This window comes from Oncorhynchus keta, chromosome 3 (assembly GCF_023373465.1).
Source record: "Oncorhynchus keta strain PuntledgeMale-10-30-2019 chromosome 3, Oket_V2, whole genome shotgun sequence".
Classification (NCBI taxonomy): domain Eukaryota; kingdom Metazoa; phylum Chordata; class Actinopteri; order Salmoniformes; family Salmonidae; genus Oncorhynchus; species Oncorhynchus keta.
Window position 1 is genome coordinate 24527169 of NC_068423.1, and position 23891 is coordinate 24551059.

Consider the following 23891-nt stretch of genomic DNA (forward strand, 5'->3'; position numbering starts at 1 on the left):
ACAGCTCCAGTAGAACAGCACCAGATGAACAGCTCCAGATGAACAGCTCCAGTAGAACAGCTCTAGTAGAACAGCTCTAGTAGAACAGCTCCAGTAGAACAGCTCTAGTAGAACAGCTCCAGTAGAACAGCTCCAGTAGAACAGCTCTAGTAGAACAGCTCCAGTAGAACAGCTCCAGTAGAACAGCTCCAGTAGAACAGCTCCAGTAGAATAGCTCCAGTAGAACAGCTCTAGTAGAATAGCTCTAGTAGAACAGCTCTAGTAGAACAGCTCTAGTAGAACAGCTCCAGTAGAACAGCTCCAATAGAACAGCTCTAGTAGAACAGCTCTAGTAGAGCAGCTCCGGTAGAAAAGTTTCAGTAAAACAGCTCCAGTAGAACAGCTCCAGTAGAACAGCTCTAGTAGAATAGCCCCAGTAGAACAGCTCTAGTAGAACAGTTACCAGTAGAACAGCTCCAGTAGAACAGCTCTAGTAGAACAGCAGTAGAACAGCTCCAGTAGAACAGCTCCAGATGAACAGCTCCAGATGAACAGGTCCAGTAGAACAGCTCCAGTAGAACAGCTCTAGTAGAACAGCTCCAGTAGAACAGCTCCAGTAGAACAGCTCTAGTAGAACAGCTCTAGTAGAACAGCTCCAGTAGAACAGCTCCAGTAGAACAGCTCCAGATGAACAGCTCCAGTAGAACAGCTCCAGTAGAACAGCTCCAGTAGAACAGCTCTAGTAGAACAGCTCCAGTAGAACAGCTCCAGTAGAACAGCTCTAGTAGAACAGCTCCAGTAGAACAGCTCCAGTAGAACAGCTCTAGTAGAACAGCTCCAGTAGAATAGCTCCAGTAGAACAGCTCCAGTAGAACAGCACCAGATGAACAGCTCCAGATGAACAGCTCCAGTAGAACAGCTCTAGTAGAACAGCTCTAGTAGAACAGCTCCAGTAGAACAGCTCTAGTAGAACAGCTCCAGTAGAACAGCTCCAGTAGAACAGCTCTAGTAGAACAGCTCCAGTAGAATAGCTCCAGTAGAACAGCTCCAGTAGAACAGCTCCAGTAGAATAGCTCCAGTAGAACAGCTCTAGTAGAATAGCTCTAGTAGAACAGCTCTAGTAGAACAGCTCTAGTAGAACAGCTCCAGTAGAACAGCTCCAATAGAACAGCTCTAGTAGAACAGCTCTAGTAGAGCAGCTATAGAAAAGTTTCAGTAAAACAGCTCCAGTAGAACAGCTCCAGTAGAACAGCTCTAGTAGAATAGCCCCAGTAGAACAGCTCTAGTAGAACAGTTACCAGTAGAACAGCTCCAGTAGAACAGCTCTAGTAGAACAGTTACCAGTAGAACAGCTCCAGTAGAACAGCTCCAGATGAACAGCTCCAGATGAACAGGTCCAGTAGAACAGCTCCAGTAGAACAGCTCTAGTAGAACAGCTCCAGTAGAACAGCTCCAGTAGAACAGCTCTAGTAGAACAGCTCTAGTAGAACAGCTCCAGTAGAACAGCTCCAGTAGAACAGCTCCAGATGAACAGCTCCAGTAGAACAGCTCCAGTAGAACAGCTCCAGTAGAACAGCTCCAGTAGAACAGCTCTAGTAGAACAGCTCCAGTAGAACAGCTCCAGTAGAACAGCTCCAGTAGAACAGCTCCAGTAGAACAGCTCTAGTAGAACAGCTCTAGTAGAACAGCTCCAGTAGAACAGCTCTAGTAGAACAGCTCTAGTAGAACAGCTCCAGTAGAACAGCTCCAGTAGAACAGCTCTAGTAGAACAGCTCCAGTAGAACAGCTCCAGTAGAACAGCTCCAGTAGAACAGCTCCAGTAGAACAGCTCCAGTAGAACAGCTCCAGTAGAACAGCTCCAGTAGAACAGCTCCAGTAGAACAGCTCCAGTAGAACAGCTCTAGTAGAACAGCTCCAGTAGAACAGCTCCAGTAGAACAGCTCTAGTAGAACAGCTCCAGTAGAACAGCTCCAGTAGAACAACTCTAGTAGAACAGCTCTAGTAGAACAGCTCCAGTAGAACAGCTCCATTAGAACAGCTCCAGTAGAACAGCTCCAGTAGAACAGCTCTAGTAGAACAGCTCAAGTAGACCAGCTCTAGTAGAATAGCTCCAGTAGAACAGCTCCAGTAGAACAGCTCCAGTAGAACAGCTCTAGTAGAACAGCTCTAGTAGACCAGCTCTATTAGAACAGCTCCAGTAGAACAGCTCCAGTAGAACAGCTCTAGTAGAACAGCTCCAGTAGACCAGCTCCAGTAGAACAGCTCCAGTAGAACAGCTCCAGTAGACCAGCTCCAGATGAACAGCTCCAGATGAACAGCTCCAGTAGAACAGCTCTAGTAGAACAGCTCCAGTAGACCAGCTCCAGTAGAACAGCTCCAGTAGAACAGCTCCAGTAGAACAGCTCCAGATGAACAGCTCCAGTAGAACAGCTCCAGTAGAACAGCTCCAGTAGAACAGCTCTAGTAGAACAGCTCTAGTAGAACAGCTCCAGATGAACAGCTCCAGTAGAACAGCTCTAGTAGAACAGCTCTAGTAGAACAGCACAAAGTAGAACAGCTCCAGTAGAACAGCTCCAGTAGAACAGCTCCAGTAGACCAGCTCCAGTAGAACAGCTCCAGATGAACAGCTCCAGTAGAACAGATCCAGTAGACCAGCTCCAGATGAACAGCTCCAGTAGAACAGCTCTAGTAGAACAGCTCTAGTAGAACAGCTCTAGTAGAACAGCTCCAGTAGAACAGCTCTAGTAGAACAGCTCTAGTAGAACAGCTCCAGTAGAACAGCTCTAGTAGAACAACTCTAGTAGAACAGCTCCAGTAGAACAGCTCTAGTAGAACAGCTCCAGTAGAACAGCTCCAGTAGAACAGCTCCAGTAGAACAGCTCCAGTAGAACAGCTCCAGTAGAACAGCTCCAGATGAACAGCTCCAGTAGAACAGCTCCAATAGAACAGCTCCAGTAGAACAGCTCTAGTAGAACAGCTCTAGTAGAACAGCTCCAGATGAACAGCTCCAGTAGAACAGCTCTAGTAGAACAGCTCTAGTAGAACAGCACAAAGTAGAACAGCTCCAGTAGAACAGCTCCAGTAGAACAGCTCCAGTAGAACAGCTCCAGTAGAACAGCTCCAGATGAACAGCTCCAGTAGAACAGCTCTAGTAGAACAGCTCCAGTAGACCAGCTCCAGATGAACAGCTCCAGTAGAACAGCTCTAGTAGAACAGCTCTAGTAGAACAGCTCTAGTAGAACAGCTCCAGTAGAACAGCTCTAGTAGAACAGCTCTAGTAGAACAGCTCCAGTAGAACAGCTCTAGTAGAACAGCTCTAGTAGAACAGCTCCAGTAGAACAGCTCTAGTAGAACAGCTCCAGTAGAACAGCTCTAGTAGAACAGCTCCAGTAGAACAGCTCCAGTAGAACAGCTCTAGTAGAACAGCTCCAGTAGAACAGCTCCAGTAGAACAGCCCCAGTAGAACAGCTCCAGTAGAACAGCTCTAGTAGAACAGCTCCAGATTAACAGCTCCAGTAGAACAGCTCTAGTAGAACAGCCCCAGATGAACAGCTCCAGTAGAACAGCTCCAGTAGAACAGCTATAGTAGAACAGCTCCAGTAGAACAGCTATAGTAGAACAGCTCCAGTAGAACAGCTCCAGTAGAACAGCTCCAGTAGAACAGCTCCAGTAGAACAGCTCTAGTAGAACAGCTCCAGTAGAACAGCTCCAGTAGAACAGCTCTAGTAGAACAGCTCCAGATGAACAGCTCCAGTAGAACAGCTCTAGTAGAACAGCTCCAGTAGAACAGCTCCAGTAGAACAGCTCTAGTAGAACAGCTCCAGTAGAACAGCTCCAGTAGAACAGCTCCAGATTAACAGCTCCAGTAGAACAGCTCCAGATGAACAGCTCCAGATGAACAGCTCCAGTAGAACAGCTCTAGTAGAACAGCTCTAGTAGAACAGCTCCAGTAGAACAGCTCCAGTAGAACAGCTCCAGATTAACAGCTCCAGTAGAACAGCTCCAGATGAACAGCTCCAGTAGAACAGCTCCAGTAGAACAGCTGCAGTAGAACAGCTCCAGTAGAACAGCTCTAGTAGAACAGCTCCAGTAGAACAGCTCCAGTAGAACAGCTCCAGTAGAACAGCTCTGGTAGAACAGCTCCAGTAGAACAGCTCTAGTAGAACAGCTCTAGTAGAACAGCTCCAGTAGAATAGCTCTAGTAGAACAGCTCCAGTAGAACAGCTCCATTGTGTGTGTGTCAGTCAGAGCCCATGTCAGACAAGGAGGAAAGGTTTTGACGGAGCATCCTGTCTCTCTCATCAGAGTCCATGTCCTACATCACCCACCAGGTGGCAGAGTAAAGAAACTACCATCACAGTAAGTACCATTTCTAACTTCCCCAGACCCTAACCCAAACACAGACCCTTTCCCGAACACAGACCCTAACCCAGACCCAAACCCTAACCCAGACGCTAACCCAGACCCTAACCCAAACTTAGACCCTAACCCAGACCCAAACCCTAACCCAGACGCTAACCCAGACCCTAACCCAAACTTAGACCCTTAACCCAGACCAGTAAAGTCGACTGATTCAATCCTTAGTTAACCCTCAGCTAATTACCAATGCCAGGGGTTAAGGGGGTCATTGGTGGAGGTCAGCTAAGGTCACTTAAAGGCTCGTTAGAATGTGATGGAAGCCAGATGTTGGTATTTAATCTGGAGGCAGGAAGAGTAGAAAAGGGATTGCCATCTTTATCTTCATTATCATACCCTGTCCACTTGCAATTTAACAGCAGTAAACTGCCCTGTGAGGAGGTAGGCTCAGCAGTAGGTCCACCCCCCTCGGCCAGAATTGTTTTGCTGCTGGAGGTAATGAGAATGAATTCGGGAAATAATAACAGTTCTATTGTCAGCCCTTTCTCAGCCTGGGTGCTAACAGTTACAACTGACAGCCACACAGTGAGGGAGAGGAGAGAGAGATACCCAACCCTCAGGCCCTGTGCAGCAGATAGAGAATAGATAGAGATGGGCTGAGCAGGGTGATAGTCGCTCAGCCAACGTATTGAACATCTACTGGGTAGAGAGAATTACAACAGACAGTCAGGTTTGATGAGGGATAAATGCTGGGGTTTGACAGTTGTTGTTACTGTGTTTTGAGTGGCATTAATCATAACGTCTGGAAATAGAAAAGAGTTGACAGATTCAAGGAGCGATGTGTTGTCAGGATGTCACATAGTCTTTTATTATTGGAACTGAAGAGAAGAAGTGTTGCCAGAGCAACAGTGGCAGAGCACCTTGAATAGTTCAGCAGAGAGGGACAGTCAATGTTTGCACTGTGTGTGTGTGTGTGTGTGTGTGTGTGTGTGTGTGTGTGTGTGTGTGTGTGTGTGTGTGTGTGTGTGTGTGTGTGTGTGTGTGTGTGTGTGTGTGTGTGTGTGTGTGTGTGTGTGCAGCTCCGCATCTTGCACTTCGTATTGCTAATCTCAATGTGGCCCTTCATGACTTAAACTCCTCAGTCCCTTGCATACCTAACTCCTCAGGCCCTTGCATACCTAACTCCTCAGGCCCTTGCATACCTAACTCCTCAGGCCCTTGCATACCTAACTCCTCAGGCCCTTGCATACCTAACTCCTCAGGCCCTTGCATACCTAACTCCTCAGGCCCTTGCATACCTAACTCCTCAGGCCCTTGCATACCTAACTCCTCAGGCCCTTGCATACCTAACTCCTCAGGCCCTTGCATACCTAACTCCTCAGGCCCTTGCATACCTAACTCCTCAGGCCCTTGCATACCGACTAATAAAATAATGTAAGACGTAACAAATGTTTTCTTAAATACTCTTTATTTATTAGTTTAAGATAACTACAGAATATATATACATTTACCCCCACGCTAAAACAATTAACCTAAACAGTCAACAATCAGCATTTCATAAAACAATATAATTGGTACTATGGTACAAGTCATTGTTGACCCTAATAAATAACGATAATAAAATAATAATATTAATTACAAAAAGATATATATGTAAAAAAAGGTAAAAGCAAGGTATCCTTTCTGGACTCGTGTCCAAATCAAATCAAATTGTATTGGTCACATACACGTGTTTAGCAGATGTTATTGTGGGTGTAGCGAAATGCTTGTGTTTCTAGCTCCAACAGTGCAGTAATATCTAACAATTTCACAGCATATACCCAATACACACAAATCTAAGCACAGGAATGGAATTAAGAATATATGGATGAGCAAAGTGGCAGAGACTAAGATACAGTAGAATAGGATAAAACAGAATATACTAGATACATATGAGAGGAGTAATGCAAAATATGTAAACATTATTAAAGTGACTAGTATTTAATTTATTAAAGTGGCCAGTGATTTCAAATCTATGTATATAGGCAGCAGACTCTAATGTGCTAGTCAGGCCTTTTTAACAGTCTGATGGCCTTGAGATAGAAGCTGTTTTTCAGTCTCTTGGTCCCAGCTTTGAGGCACCTGTACTGACTTTGCCTTCTGGATGATAGCGGGGTGAACAGGCAGTGGCTCGGGTGGTTGATGTCCTTGATGATCTTTTTGGCCTTCCTGTGACATCGGGTGCTGTAGGTACATGTGCTGGGCAGACCGCACCACCCTCTGGAGAGCACTGCGGTTGTGGGCGGTGCAGTTGCCTTACCAGGCGGTGATATAGCACGACAGGATGCTCTAAATTGTGCATCTGTAAAAGTTTGTCAGGGTTTTAGGTGACAAGCAAAAATGGTCCAGTCTCCTGAGGTTGAAGAGGCGCTAAATCACCATATCAGATTATTCGTCAATGTTATTCTCGGACGCTTCCCAGTCCACGTGATCAAAACCATCTTGAAGCGTGGATTCCGATTGGTCAAACCAGCGTTGAATAGTCCTTAGCATTGGTACTTCCCGTTTGAGTTTCTGCCTTTAGCAAAGGAGGAGCAAAATGGATTCGTGGTCAGATTTGCCCGAAAGGGTTGCGTGTGAGGGTTTAGTAGGCATCCCGGAAGTTGGAGTAGCAGAGGTCGAGGGTTTTTGGCAGCGCGAGTACTACATTCTCCCCAGTTGTTGAACTATCTCATACAGCCGGATCTCTCTCCTCGCACCGGGCCAATCTTTCCTCTGCCTCATTTAAGCTCTCCCTGGTGGCATTTAGGTCTCACTTTATCTAGTTTTCTGATCCTATATTTAAGTTTAATAAACCAAGGTGTTGGGAAGATCAAACTGTCACTGCCATCACCTACGTGCTTCTGGCAGAATTCGAAACATTGAAAAGTGTATCCTAATATCTCTCTCTCTCGCTCTCTCAGATTAACTGTGTAACGTTCCCCCTCCCTATGAGTACACCTGAACAGCAGCTGTTGAAGCCAGATGAGTGGAGCTACTGCGATTACTTCTGGGTAAGATATGAAGACTGGTCACACCACAGAGTCATATTACACTACATACTACTCTACTCTACTCTACTGCACTCTACACTACACTACTCTACACTGCTCTACACTACACTTCTCTACACTACTCTACACTACTCTACACTACTCTACACTTCTCTACACTACACTGCTCTACACTGCTTTACTCTACACTACACTACACTTCTCTACACTACATTACTCTACACTACACTACTCTACACTACACTACTCTACACTACACTACTCTACACTACACTACTCTACACTACACTTCTCTACACTACACTACACTTCTCTACACTACACTGCTCTACACTACACTTCTCTACACTACACTACACTGCACTACACACTACACTACACTACACTACACTACACTACACTACTCTACACTACACTACACTACTCTACACTACACTACACTTCTCTACACTACACTACACTACACTACTCTACACTACACACTACACTACACTTCTCTACACTACACTGCTCTACACTACACTACACTTCTCTACACTACACTGCTCTACACTACACTTCTACACTACACTACTCTACACTACTCTACACTACACTACACTTCTCTACACTACACTACTCTACACTACACTGCTCTACACTACACTACACTTCTCTACACTACACTACACTTCTCTACACTACACTTCTCTACACTACTATACACTACACTCTCTACACTACACTGCTCTACACTACACTACACTCTACACTACACTACACTACTCTACACTACACTACACTCTACACTACACACTACACTACACTTCTCTACACTACACTACACTACACTTCTCTACACTACACTACACTACACTACTCTACACTACACTACACTACACTTCTCTACACTACACTACTCTACACTACACTACACTACACTTCTCTACACTACACTACACTACACTTCTCTACACTACACTACTCTACACTACTCTACACTACTCTACACTGCTCTACTCTACACTACACTACTCTACACTACACTACTCTACACTACTCTACACTGCTCTACTCTACACTACACTACACTACTCTACACTGCTCTACTCTACACTACACTACACTACTCTACTCTACACGACACTAAGGCTGTAGAGCTGTAGTAGAATAACACATGTTGTCGTGAGAGAGACCTTGCTCCAAACATCTGTTCTGTTTTCATTTCTCCCATGGCTGAAACGTAATCACCACCAGGTGTGTGCTCAGGTTTTAACACTGGGCTAACGTTACTGTCAGACCGGGCTAACGTTACACTCTCTCTGAGGTGACAACACCGGGAGGCGTTCGTAAAACAGTGGACACCGTACACCGAGACTTACAGTTTCCAGTGAGACACAGAGGATCAGATTTAAAACAGGTTGACAAGTATTTCATGCATCCTACTGTGTGAAATGTTGACTTTCTATATCATTGGCTGTGGTGCTGTAGAATGGAGTATGGTGCTGTAGAATGGAGTATGGTGCTGTAGAATGGAGTATGGTGCTGTAGAATGGAGTATGGTGCTGTAGAATGGAGTATGGTGCTGCAGAATGGAGTATCGTGCTGCAGAATGGAGTATGGTGCTGTAGAATGGAGTATGGTGCTGTAGAATGGAGTATGGTGCTGTAGAATGGAGTATGGTGCTGTAGAATGGAGTATGGTGCTGTAGAATGGAGTATGGTGCTGTAGAATGGAGTATGGTGCTGTAGAATGGAGTATGGTGCTGTAGAATGGAGTACGGTGCTGTAGAATGGAGTATGGTGCTGCAGAATGGAGTATGGTGCTGTAGAATGGAGTATGGTGCTGTAGAATGGAGTATGGTGCTGTAGAATGGAGTATGGTGCTGTAGAATGGAGTATGGTGCTGTAGAATGGAGTATGGTGCTGTAGAATGGAGTATGGTGCTGTAGAATGGAGTACGGTGCTGTAGAATGGAGTACGGTGCTGTAGAATGGAGTACGGTGCTGTAGAATGGAGTATGGTGCTGTAGAATGGAGTATGGTGCTGTAGAATGGAGTATGGTGCTGTAGAATGGAGTATGGTGCTGTAGAATGGAGTATGGTGCTGTAGAATGGAGTATGGTGCTGTAGAATGGGGTACGGTGCTGTAGAATGGAGTACGGTGCTGTAGAATGGAGTATGGTGCTGTAGAATGGAGTATGGTGCTGTAGAATGGAGTATGGTGCTGCAGTAATGTTGGTCTGGTATTTCCCCACAGTACAATACAAACAGTAACTATATGATTGAATGCATACCATTAAGTACATAGAATGCAGTATCGCATCACAACACTGAATGTTATCTGGTCGTATCATTTTTTTTCATTTCTGTTACACTAAATATTGTTGTAGTGTATATTTCTGTGTTATTATTGTTGTTGTGTAGACGGATAAGAAGGACCCTCAGGGGACAAGCTGTATCTCAGGGTTTGAGGTCTTACTGCAGAAACAGCTGAAGGGGAAGCAAATGCAGAAAGAGATGGCCGAGTTTATACGAGAAAGGTAACTAGAAAATCCCCTTTTATTATCTGAGCCGATCTGTCAACAATCCTGGTCAGACCAATGTTTCACAACTCCTTCTTTTACATTTCAATCTTGAGCAATTTCATGTTTTAATTTCCTTTTATTTTTTTTAACCCAGATGTGCTGGGTTATTTTGTGCAAAACAGGAAAAATGACTCGCTAAGTGTTGAAATTCGATGGTAAATAAGTTTATTTTCTCCTTCCCTCTTTCAGGATAAAGATTGAGGAGGAATATGCCAAGAACCTCGCCAAGCTGTCGCAGATTCCCCTCGCGGGACAGGAAGAAGGGTGAGTGGGTAGTGACACCAATTCCTACACGAACGTGTCGCCTCGCACACTCTGCACGTGCTCACTGACGCTTAGGAAGATATGGCACAAGAAAATACAAGAAAACCTCTCTGCGTCAACTCAAAGATTCCATGTCAGAAGTCATTGCACAGATTATGTCAATTCCTAGCCAACTCCTAGCTGCTTCCTAGCCATATCCTAGCTGATTCCTTGCCAACTTTTCTACAATTGTTGAAGATCTGAAAGGAGTTGGTGGGTGTACGGAATAGACATACAGTACCATGCTGATAGAACAAATCATGTCTAGAAGTAGGGGCACTATGTGTATTGCTGGGCTGGACAGCAGGGGTTATGGGGGTTATGGCATCATATCAGCCCAGACTCACTGGGAAAAAGAAAGCGAGAGAGAAGGGGGACCCCTCTTCAGTCCGCCATTATAGGGAACCACACGCTGTGAGCAGATCTTTGTCTGGTAAATTGGATCCTGTGGGGGACAGGCAGGTTGTATGGAGGGATTTCCAGGGGACAGGCAGGCTGTATGGTGAGGCTGCTAGGAGACAGGCAGGCTGTGTGGTGAGGCGGCTGGGGGACAGGCAGGCTGTATGGTGAGGCTGCTAGGAGACAGGCAGGCTGTATGGTGAGGCTGCTAGGGGACAGGCTGAGAGGGAGGGACGGCTGTAATAAGATGTCTGCATTCCACATTTACTACGCAGTCATAATGAGTCACTGTACCAGACTGACCTAAAATACATGAGAAATCTTCCATATGCACAAAAAGCTTTTTTTTTCTAAAATGTTGTGGACACATTTGTTTTTCATCCCTGTTGGTGAGCATTTCTCCTTTTCTGAGATGATCCCCCCACCTGACAGGTGTGGTGTATCAAGAAGCTGATTAAACAGCATGATCATTACACGGCTGCACCTTGTACTGGGGACAACAAAAGGCAACTCTAAAATGTGCAGTTGTCGTCACACAACACAATGCCCAAAGATGTCTCAAGTGTTGAGGGAGCATGAAATTGCCATGCATACTTCAGGAATGTCCACTAACGCCACCTCCAACATCGTTTTAGGGAATATGGCTGTACGTCCAACCGGCCTCACAACCGTAGACCACGTGTAACCACGCCAACCCAGGACCTCCACATCTGGCTTCTTCACCTCAGACCATGTATAACCACGCCAACCCAGGACCTCCACATCTGGCTTCTTCACCTCAGACCATGTGTAACCACGCCAACCCAGGACCTCCACATCTGGCTTCTTCACCTCAGACCATGTGTAACCACGGCAACCCAGGACCTCCACATCTGGCTTCTTCATCTCAGACCATGTGTAACCACGCCAACCCAGGACCTCCACATCTGGCTTCTTCACCTGCAGGATCGTCTGACACCAGTTGCCCGAACAGGTGATGAAACCGTGGGCTTGCACAACCAAAGAATTTCTGCACAAACTGTCAGAAACCGTGTCAGGGAAGCTCATCTGTGTGCTCGGCGTCCTCAACAGGATCTTGACTGCAGTTCGGCGTGGTGACTGACGCAAGTGGGCAAATACTCACTTTCGATGGCCAACGACACGCTGGAGAAGTGTGCTCTCCCGCCTATATCCATCAACTTTGAATAGCCATCGAAGAGGAGTGGAACAACATCCCACAGCCCGCAATCAACAGCCTGATCAACTTTATGAGAAGGTGATGCATGAGGCAGAAGGTGGGCACACCAGATACTGACTGCTTTTCTTTAAGGTATCAGTGACCAACAGATGTATATCTGTATTCCCAGTCATGTGAAATCCATAGATTAGGGTTAGAGATATGATACTGCCTCACTGAAACACAGACAGTACAGCACTCTCCTGTGTTAGAGAGATGACACTGCCCTACGGTTAACACTGAAACAAAGACAGTACAGCACTCTCCTGTGTTAGAGATATGATACTGCCCTACTGAAACACAGACAGTACAGCACTCTCCTGCGTTAGAGATATGATACTGCCTCACTGAAACAAAGACAGTACAGCACTCTCCTGTGTTAGAGATATGATACTGCCCTACTGAAACACAGACAGTACAGCACTCTCCTGTGTTAGAGATATGATACTGCCCTACGGTTAACACTGAAACACAGACAGTACAGCACTCTCCTGTGTTAGAGATATGATACTGCCCTACGGAAACACAGACAGTATAGCACTCTCCTGCGTTAGAGATATGATACTGCCCCACTGAAACACAGACAGTACAGCACTCTCCTGCGTTAGAGATATGATACTCCCCTACGGTCAACACTGAAACAAAGACAGTACAGCACTCTCCTGTGTTAGAGATATGATACTGCCCTACGGAAACACAGACAGTACAGCACTCTCCTGTGTTAGAGATATGATACTGCCCTACGGAAACACAGACAGTATAGCACTCTCCTGCGTTAGAGATATGATACTGCCCCACTGAAACACAGACAGTACAGCACTCTCCTGTGTTAGAGATATGATACTGCCCTACGGTTAACACTGAAACACAGACAGTACAGCACTCTCCTGTGTCAGAGATATGATACTGCCCTACTGAAACACAGACAGTACAGCACTCTCCTGTGTTAGAGATATGATACTGCCCTACTGAAACACAGACAGTACAGCACTCTCCTGTGTTAGAGATATGATACTGCCCCACTGAAACAGACAGTACAGCACTCTCCTGTGTTAGAGATATGATACTGCCCTACGGTCAACACTGAAACACAGACAGTACAGCACTCTCCTGTGTTAGAGATATGATACTGCCCTACGGTCAACACTGACACACAGACAGTACAGCACTCTCCTGTGTTAGAGATATGATACTGCCCTACTGAAACACAGACAGTACAGCACTCTCCTGTGTTAGAGATATGATACTGCCCTACTGAAACACAGACAGTACAGCACTCTCCTGTGTTAGAGATATGATACTGCCTTACTGAAACACAGACAGTACAGCACTCTCCTGTGTTAGAGATATGATACTGCCCCTACTGAAACACAGACAGTACAGCACTCTCCTGTGTTAGAGATATGATACTGCCCCTACTGAAACACAGACAGTACAGCACTCTCCTGTGTTAGAGATATGATACTGCCCTACTGAAACACAGACAGTACAGCACTCTCCTGTGTTAGAGATATGATACTGACTTAACACTGAAACACAGACAGTACAGCACTCTCCTGTGTTAGAGATATGATACTGCCTTACTGAAACACAGACAGTACAGCACTCTCCTGTGTTAGAGATATGATACTGCCCTACTGAAACACAGACAGTACAGCACTCTCCTGTGTTAGAGATATGATACTGCCCTACGGTTAACACTGAAACACAGACAGTACAGCACTCTCCTGTGTTAGAGATATGATACTGCCCTACTGAAACACAGACAGTACAGCACTCTCCTGTGTTAGAGATATGATACTGCCCTACGGTCAACACTGAAACACAGACAGTACAGCACTCTCCTGTGTTAGAGATATGATACTGCCCTACGGTTAACACTGAAACACAGACAGTACAGCACTCTCCTGTGTTAGAGATATGATACTGCCCTACTGAAACACAGACAGTACAGCACTCTCCTGTGTTAGAGATATGATACTGCCCTACGGTCAACACTGAAACACAGACAGTACAGCACTCTCCTGTGTTAGAGATATGATACTGCCCTACTGAAACACAGACAGTACAGCACTCTCCTGTGTTAGAGATATGATACTGCCCTACTGAAACACAGACAGTACAGCACTCTCCTGTGTTAGAGATATGATACTGCCTTACTGAAACACAGACAGTACAGCACTCTCCTGTGTTAGAGATATGATACTGCCCTACTGAAACACAGACAGTACAGCACTCTCCTGTGTTAGAGATATGATACTGCCCTACGGTCAACACTGAAACACAGACAGTACAGCACTCTCCTGTGTTAGAGATATGATACTGCCCTACTGAAACACAGACAGTACAGCACTCTCCTGTGTTAGAGATATGATACTGCCCTACGGTTAACACTGAAACACAGACAGTACAGCACTCTCCTGTGTTAGAGATATGATACTGCCCTACTGAAACACAGACAGTACAGCACTCTCCTGTGTTAGAGATATGATACTGCCCCCTGAAACACAGACAGTCAGCACTGATATGATACTGCCCTACGGTCAACACTGAAACACAGACAGTACAGCACTCTCCTGTGTTAGAGATATGATACTGCCCTACGGTTAACACTGAAACACAGACAGTACAGCACTCTCCTGTGTTAGAGATATGATACTGCCCTACTGAAACACAGACAGTACAGCACTCTCCTGTGTTAGAGATATGATACTGCCCTACTGAAACACAGACAGTACAGCACTCTCCTGTGTTAGAGATATGATACTGCCCCACTGAAACACAGACAGTACAGCACTCTCCTGTGTTAGAGATATGATACTGCCCTACTGAAACACAGACAGTACAGCACTCTCCTGTGTTAGAGATATGATACTGCCCTACTGAAACACAGACAGTACAGCACTCTCCTGTGTTAGAGATATGATACTGCCCCACTGACACACAGACAGTACAGCACTCTCCTGCGTTAGAGATATGATACTGCCCTACTGAAACACAGACAGTACAGCACTCTCCTGTGTTAGAACCAGTGTTGTTGGGATAGAATGGCAGAGTGGGGTGAACATGTTTCATCTAGAATGTAAACGATGCCAGTGAGTTCTGACCACCCAGGCTCACCATGTCCAGAGAGAGCAACACAACACGATACTGTCATTATCAAACCAAATCAAATCAAATTGCATTTGTCACATGCGCCGAATACAACAACCTTACAGTGAAATGCTTACTTACAAGCCCTTAACCGACAATGCAGTTTTAAGACAAAATAAGTGTTAAGTAAAAAATAGATAAGTAAAAAATAAAAGTAACAAATAATTAAAGAGCAGCAGTAAAATAACAATAGCGAGGCTATATACAGGGGGTACAGGTACAGTGTCAATGTGCAGGGGCACTGGTAATTGAGGTAATATGTAGATGTAGGTAGAGTAAAGTAACTATGCATAGATAATGAACAGACAATAGCACCAGCGTAAAAGGGCGGGGGGGGGCGATGCAAATAGCCTGGGTAGCCATTTGATTAGCTGTTCAGGAGTCTTATGGCTTGGAGGTAGAAGCTGTTAATAAGTCTTTTGGACCTAGACTTGGAGCTCTGGTACCGCTTGCCGTGCGTTAGCAGAGAGAACAGTCTATGACTAGGGTGGCTGGAGTCTTTGGCAATTTTTAGGGCCTTCCTCTGACACCACCTGGTATAGAGCTCCTGGATAGCAGGAAGCTTGGCCCTGGTGATGTACTACCCTCTGTAGCGCCTTGCGGTCGGAAGCTGAACAGTTGCCATACCAGGCAGTGATGCAACCAGTCAGGATGCCCTCGATGGTGCAGCTGTAGAACTTTTTGAGGATCTTAGAACCCATGCCAAATCTTTTCTGAGGGGGAATAGGCTTTGTCGTGCCCTCTTCATGACTGTCTTGGTGTGCTTGGACCATGTTAGTTTGTTGGTGATGTGGACACCAAGGAACTTGAAGCTCTCAACCTGTTCCACTGCAGCCCCGTCGATGAGAATGGGGGCGTGCTCGGTCCTCCTTTTCCTGCAGTCCACAATCATCTCCTTTGTCTTGATCACTTTGAGGGAGAGGATGTTGTCCTGGCACCACACGGCCAGGTCTCTCCCCTCCTCCTATAGGCTGTCTCATTGTTGTCGGTGATCAGGCCTACCACTGTTGTGTCATCGGCAAACTTAATGATGGTGTTGGAGTACAGGAGGGGACTGAGCACGCACCCCTGAGGGTCCCCCGTGTTGAGGATTAGCGTAGTGGCTGTGTTGTTACCTACCCTTCCAGCCCGGCAGGAAGTCCAGGATCCAGTTGCAGAGGGAGGTGTTTAGTCCCAGGGTCCTTAGCTTAGTGATGAGCTTTGAGGTCACTATGGTGTTGAACGCTGAGCTGTAATCAATGAATAGCATTCTCACATAGGTGTTCCTTTTGTCCAGGTGGGAAAGTGCAGTGTGGAGTGCAATAGAGATTGCTTCATTTGTGGATCTGTTGGGGCGGAATGCAAATTGGAGTGGGTTTAGGGTTTCTGGGATAATGGTGAGTGAGTGCTACAGGTCCGTAGGCAGGTTAATTTAGTGTTCTTGGGCACAGGCACTATGGTGGTCTCCTTGAAACATGTTGGTATTACGGACTCAGTTGGGTTGAAAATGTCAATGAAGAATCTTTCCAGTTGGTCAGCGCATGGTCTGAGTTCATGTCCTGGTAATCCATCTGCTTCCCTGCCTGCTGCCCTGCCTGCTACCCTGCCTTCTACCCTGCCTTCTACCCTACCTGCTACCCTGCCTGCTACCCTGCCTTCTACCCTGCCTGCTACCCTGCCCGCTACCCTGCTGCCCTGCCTGCTACCCTGCCTGCTATCCTGCCCGCTACCCTGCTTTCTACCCTACCTGCTGCCCTGCCTGCTGCCCTGCCTGCTACCCTGCTTTCTACCCTACCTGCTACCCTTCCTGCTACCCTGCTTTCTGCCCTGCCTGATTCCCTTTATTTTACCCTGCCTGCTGCCCTGCCTGCTGCCCTACCTGCTGCCCTGCCTGCTGCCCTGCCTGCTGCCCTGCCTGCTACCCTGCTTTCTACCCTACCTGCTACCCTTCCTGCTACCCTGCTTTCTGCCCTGCCTGCTACCCTGCCTGCTACCCTACTTTCTACCCTGCCTGCTACCCTACTTTCTACCCTGCTTTCTACCCTACCTGCTGCCCTGCCTGCTACCCTGCTTTCTACCCTACCTGCTACCCTTCCTGCTACCCTGCTTTCTGCCCTGCCTGATTCCCTTTATTTTACCCTGCCTGCTGCCCTGCCTGCTGCCCTGCCTGCTACCCTGCTTTCTACCCTGCCTGCTACCCTGCCTGCTGCCCTGCCTGCTCCCCTGCCTGCTGCCCTGCCTGCTACCCCGCCTCCTGCCCTGCCTGCCCTGCCTGCTACCCTGCCTGCTAACCTGCCTACTACCCTCCTACTGCCCTGCCTGCTACCCTGCTTTATACCCTACCTGCTGCCCTGCCTGCTATCCTGCCCGCTACTCTTTCTACCCTGCTTTCCTGCCCCTACCCTGCTGCCCTGCCTGCTGCCCTGCCTGCTACCTGAATATCTCTTCTACCCTACCTGCTACCCTTCCTGCTACCCTGCTTTCTGCCCTGCCTGTTTCCCTTTATTTTACCCTGCCTGCTGCCCTTTTATCTGCCCTTCCTGATACCCTGTCTCTTCTATGCCCTTAAAGTGGCAGGAGGCCTGCTAGCCCTGATGCTTAGGAATGTACCCTTCCATTCAGCTGCCTGAACTGTTAAAGACCCCTGCCTGCTGCCCTGTTCCTACCCACCCAGCCTACTGCCCTGCCTGCTGCCCTGCCTGCTACCCATGGCCCTTGGATAAATATTCCTGCCTACTAAGATGTCTGTTCAGAGGAGTTTCCTACTGCCCTGCCTGCTCATCCTCCTGCCCTTTACTTACCCTACCTGAAACTGAAATACATAGAAATACATGAAAGTATAGAACAGTTATAGACAAGAACAACATAAGATATTACATTAAATTAAACATTAAAATACTGAATTATACTAGTCCCTGCAAAAATACTATTTCCATTATTCATACTACCCTGTTTATTTCTTATATCCAGTTCAATTAGATATCTACCCAATATAATACCTGCTAAACTTTCTTTTTGCCTGCTAGAGGAGAACTGCTACCCTGAATATCTCTTCACTGATCCATCTTATATCTCTTGTTGATCTACTATCTTTTACCTTGATCTATTATCTCTTGTTGATCTACCTTAGTTATCTCTTGTTGATTCTGCATTAGTTGTCTCATTCATTTGATTAATTAAAGATCTCTTCACTGATCTCACTATCTCTTCTTGAAATCTTGATGTTCTAAAGTAATGGGAAACCTCCTGTCATTTTCCAATCTCTTCTGATCCATAAAACGTCCGGTTTTATCTCTTCCAGTGATACATCCTTAATCGGTGAACTTGCCGAGGACCAGGCACAGCTGTGAGATAGCTGCCTTCTGGGTTATAAACTGTCTCTTTTCTCTATTCAGTCTGCCTCTTACAGATTCCGGAAGAAAGTCAAGGTCATTTCCCATTGAGCCGACATGTTCACCGTTTACCGCAGCACCTCCGCTGATGCTGCCTTTAAAGTCAATGTGCAGAACCTCATCTCATCTTCCATCCAGACTTGTCTAACATGGTGTGTTGCTCTTGATGTTGAATCTGGTTATCTAATGTGGTGTGTTGTCCTATGGTCTAACATGGTGTGTTGACCCCTCTCCTCCTCAGTTCCATGGTGTGTTATCCCTAACAGCCTGTACAGCCTCATGGCTGTGGTGGTTGTCTCTGATCTAACGTGGTGTGTTGTCTCTGTACCTTCATGGCCCTTGGATAAATATTCTGCTAATGTTTGGAATGAAGGACTTAAGATGTCTGTTCAGAGGAGTTTAGTTTATTAGGATCCCCACTGCATGTACAGCAGCTCATCCTCCTTGCCCTTTACTTTCCCTGGGGTCCACATGAAACATAGAAATACATAGAAATACATGAAAGTATAGAACAGTTATAGACAAGAACAACATAAGATGTTTACATTAACGTGGTGTGTTGTCTTAAACATTAAAATACTGGACAAGATGGTTATACTGTATATAGGTGTTGTCTCTGTGGTCTAACGTGGTGTGTTGTCATCAAAAATCTCTATTTACATGGTGTGTTGTCTCTATTCTAACATGGTAGATCTCTGTGGTAACGTGGTGTGTTGTTATATTCTTATGTCTCTGTTCAACGTGGTGTTTGTATCTACGTGGTGTGTTGTCTCTGTGGTCGCGTGGTGTGTTGTCTCTGATCTAACATGTGTTTGTTTTGGCTAAACTTTCTAACGTTTTGCCTGAGTATCTCTGAGGTCTAACATGGTGTGTTGTCTCCTAGTACTCAAGGCTAGCCTGGTCTAACGTGGTGTGTCTCTGTTCACTGTTGTCTCTGACCTAATGTTATCTCTGTTCCATGTTTCTCTTTACATGGTGTGTTTTCTGCAAGGATATGAGTCTCTTTCTAACAATGCATTTTTACCTTCTGCTCTTGATCATTGTCTAATGTAAAGTGGTGTGTTGTCTCTGGTCTAACATGGTGTGTTGTCTCTGTGGTCTAACGTGGTTATTCTACTGTCTAGATATGGTGATTGTCTCTGCATATAAGTTGTCACAACATTCATTTGTTAATTAATTAACATGGTGTGTTGTCTTAATTAAAGATGTCTTTTCAACATGGTGTGTTGTCTCTGTGGTCTAACGTGGTGTGTTGTCTCAGAACGTGGTGTGTTGTCTCTGAAAACAGTTGTCTCTGTGGAATGTTCTAAAGTAATGGTGTGAAACCATAACGTGGTGTGTTGTCTCTCTAACGTGGTGTGTTTTTATCTCATATCCTCTAACGTGGTGTTTACATCCTGTTATCTCTGTGGTCTAACGTGTGTTGTCTCTGAACCAACATGGTGTGTTGTCTCTGTGGTCTAACGCGGTTATCCTGTGGTCTAACGTGGTGTGTTGTCTCTGCACAGTCTCTGTGGAGATGTGTGCTGTCTCTCTAACATGGGTGTTAAACTTTCTAACGTGGTGTGTTGTCTCTGTGGTCTAACGTGGTGTGTTGTCTCTGATCTAACATGGTGTGTTGTCTGTGGTCTAATGTGGTGTGTTGTCTCGTTACAGATTTGTCTCTGTGGAAATGTCTAACGTGGTCATTTCTCCTAATTGAGTCTCTGTGGACATGTTCATCTCTGTGGTCTAACGTGGTGTGTTGTCTCTGATCTAACCTCTGTGGCTGAAGTGGGAACTGTGGTCTAACGTGGTGTGTTGTCTCTGTTTAAATGTCAATCACTCTGTGTTGCAGAACCTCATCTCTGTTCTCTCTGTTTGTCTCTGTGATCCACCCTGTTGTCTCTGATCTAACATGGTGTGTTGTCTCTGTGGTCTAACGTGGTGTGGTCTCTTTGTCTAACGTGTTGTTATCTCTGTGGTCTAACGTGGTGTGTTGTCTCTGATCTAACATGGTGTGTTGTCTCTGTGGTCTAATGTGGTGTGTTGTCTCTGTGGTCTAACGTGGTGTGTTGTCTCTTTGGTCTAACGTGGTGTGTTGTCTCTGTGGTCTAACATGGTGTGTTGTCTCTGTGGTCTAACATGGTGTGTTGTCTCTGTGGTCTAACATGGTGTGTTGTCTCTGTGGTCTAACATGGTGTGTTGTCTCTGTGGTCTAACGTGGTGTGTTGTCTCTGTGGTCTAACGTGGTGTGTTGTCTCTGTGGTCTAACGTGGTGTGTTGTCTCTGTGGTCTAACGTGGTGTGTTGTCTCTGTGGTCTAACGTGGTGTGTTGTCTCTGTGGTCTAACGTGGTGTGTTGTCTCTGATCTAACATGGTGTGTTGTCTCTGTGGTCTAACGTGGTGTGTTGTCTCTGTGGTCTAACATGGTGTGTTGTCTCTGTGGTCTAACGTGGTGTGTTGTCTCTGTGGTCTAACATGGTGTGTTGTCTCTGTGGTCTAACATGGTGTGTTGTCTCTGTGGTCTAACGTGGTGTGTTGTCTCTGTGGTCTAACGTGGTGTGTTGTCTCTGATCTAACATGGTGTGTTGTCTCTGTGGTCTAACGTGGTGTGTTGTCTCTGTGGTCTAACGTGGTGTGTTGTCTCTGATCTAACATGGTGTGTTGTCTCTGTGGTCTAACGTGGTGTGTTGTCTCTGTGGTCTAACGTGGTGTGTTGTCTCTGTGGTCTAACGTGGTGTGTTGTCTCTGTGGTCTAACGTGGTGTGTTGTCTCTGTCCTCAGTACTCTTCGGTGTCATATATTGATAGTGTCATTTCTCATCTCTCTCCTCAGTACTCTTGGGGAAGCCTGGGCTCAGCTAAAGAAGAGTCTGGCTGACGAGGCCGAGGTTCACCTCAAGTTCTCCTCTAAGGTAGAACACATTATGTTACACTTTACTCAAATGTAACACACTGGACTGTATTCTTTACATTTAATCTGTTGTGTACACTCTTAGGAAAAATGCTTCCAAAAGGGTTATTTGCAGAGGAATAGGGTTCTTTGTAAGGCAAAGGATTCTACCTAGAACCTTTAACATTCTAAGTATCGTTTTAAGAATAAAGGGTTCTTTGATGATTCTTTGGAAGGCAGGAATAGTTCTACATAGAACCACATATAATATTTCCCAGCATGCTCTATAGAATGTAAGTAAAAAAAATCCTTGAAAGCAGTACATATGTCGTTTTTTGGGGTATCTGTACTTCATTTTACTATTTATATTTTTGACTACTTTTACTTCACTACATTCCTAAAGAGACTTTTGTACCTTTTCATCCATAGATCTTCCTGACACTCGAGAGTATTTGTTAAGTTTTGAATGGCTAGCATGCCAGGAAAATGGTTCAATTCACACACGTATCAATCGAACATCCCTGATCATCCCTACTGCCTCTGATCTGGCAGACTCACTAAACACACATGCTTTGTTTATAAATGATGTCTGTGTTGGAGCCCCTGGTTATCCGTCAATAAAAAAATCAAGAAAATGTTGTTTAATATAGGGTGATTTATACGTTTACTTGTATTTTCAATACTTAAGTATATTTTAGCAATTACATTTACATTTGATACTTAAGTGTATTTAAAACCAAATACTTTTTTACTTTTACTCAAGTAGTATTTTACTGGGTGACTTTCACTTTTACTTGAGTAATTTTCTATTATGGTATCTTTACTTTTACTCAAGTATGACAATTTGATACTTTTTCCACCAGTGCTTTTACTGCGTAACCTAGTGGTTAGAGCGTTGGACTAGTAACCGGAAGGTTGCGAGTTCAAACCCCCGAACTGACAAGGTACAAATCTGTCGTTCTGCCCCTGAACAGGCAGTTAACCCACTGTTCCCAGGCCGTCATTGAAAATAAGAATATGTTCTTAACTGACTTGCTTAGTTAAATAAAGGTAAAATAAAAAATAAAAAATAAACAGTACCTGTGTTTTTGCATGTGCATTGATTGGCTGATACATTTGATGCTAAACAAAGATAAATAACATTCAGTTTTCTTAATAAACTAATCCAATCTGTTAGTAATTGGATGTATTGCACTCATTACTGAGATGTTTGTTCCAGTTTTGTTGTTTGAAGTTGTCTCAGTATTCAGTCTTCCCTGCCCTGGCAGTCATTCTGAAAGCAGGTTGCGACTGATCAACAATTCCACTTGTTGGATATCTTAACTCCGTCTGTCTTCCAATAGGAATTACACATCACATTGCAAACCAGCATAATGTGATTTGCAGGCCTGACGTGGCCTGTAAACCAGTAGTGATGGGGGAAACTAAGCTTCCTGAAGCATTGAGGCTTTCCAATCAATTGTCTTGAAAATAGATGAATTACTCCGAGCTTCTTTATTCGTTCACAATATACATTAGTGACATCTACTGGTCAGTAATAGATAGCATTGTGTAATTATCAGATATACTCTTTTTTTTCCCCCCTCTACTGATTTAGGGAAAGGGAAGGGGGGATACCTAGGCAGTTGTCCAACTGAATGTATTCAACTGAAATGTGTCTTCCTAATCAAATCTTCATGGCGCAGCGCTAAGTCGTTGGCTTTAGCTCCGTACAATCAGTTGGAATATCACATTCGCATCTTACATCATGTATTCCCTTTTGTCTTCAAGTGAACTATTTTGGCATTATAAGTGAACTATTTTGGCATTATAAGTTAACTATTTTGGCATTATAAGTTAACTATTTTGGCAAAATAGTGCACCTTCAACAGGATTCAACCTCACACCAAAGTTTCCTACTCCAAAGTTTCCTACTCTACCTGCTAAGCTACCGGTCAGGTGTAATTACAAAACCCTAACTAAATCTATCCACGGCATCTACGGTATCCATTAGAGGTCGGTGTTTTGAAAGCAGCTTCATCGAAGAAAGCACCGTAACCACAGTGAACTCATTGGGATCTGGGCATTTTGCAACAGACGGTTTGAAAAAGCACGTGATCATGTCATTGGTGATGTGCTTCTGATGAAGTGATACACGCATCGACACACTGCCACGAAGTTAGCTGCTTGGCGATTTCGGCGCATATCTTGGAGCGCCAGTATCACACGTAACATCACTGTCAACCAGGAGTTTCCCAACACCATTGTGTTAGGTCATAACTAGGCCCTCAAAGAAAAACCTTATGATCAGTGGTGATTTTAGCATGTACATCTTGGTAGGGCCAAACAATGTTAGATACATACACAACACTAAACAATACATGAATTGCACTATAATGGTGACAAGTGGTGCCCACAAACTGTTAGGGCCGACATAAAGCTGTCCCAACAGCAGAGCTTTCTTTTCAGCACCATGGAGTGGATCCTTACCACCACTACACCTGGCTATCAGCGGAGCCTTGTCTGGCAGCGAAATTATTCATTCAGCCTCATTTACTGCCTTTTAAAATAAAAAAACATAGCTGATATGTCTGACTATATCTCTCTGGCATATTATATTATATTATATTATTATTATTATTATTATATTATATTATTATTATT

General features: G+C 45.1%; 1 protein-coding gene across 2 annotated transcripts in view; it reads left to right on the forward strand.

Annotated features, from left to right (window-relative positions):
• The window catches only part of LOC118363483 (growth arrest-specific protein 7-like), an 84985-nt gene that overhangs the window by 49080 nt on the left and 12014 nt on the right, over positions 1–23891 (forward strand). For both annotated transcript variants that reach the window (XM_052493434.1, XM_052493431.1), the window contains exons 5-9: positions 4285–4338; positions 7278–7367; positions 9772–9887; positions 10122–10196; positions 21192–21270. In XM_052493434.1, coding sequence (XP_052349394.1) covers positions 4285–4338; positions 7278–7367; positions 9772–9887; positions 10122–10196; positions 21192–21270 — 414 coding nt within the window. The remainder of the gene's footprint in view (positions 1–4284; positions 4339–7277; positions 7368–9771; positions 9888–10121; positions 10197–21191; positions 21271–23891) is intronic.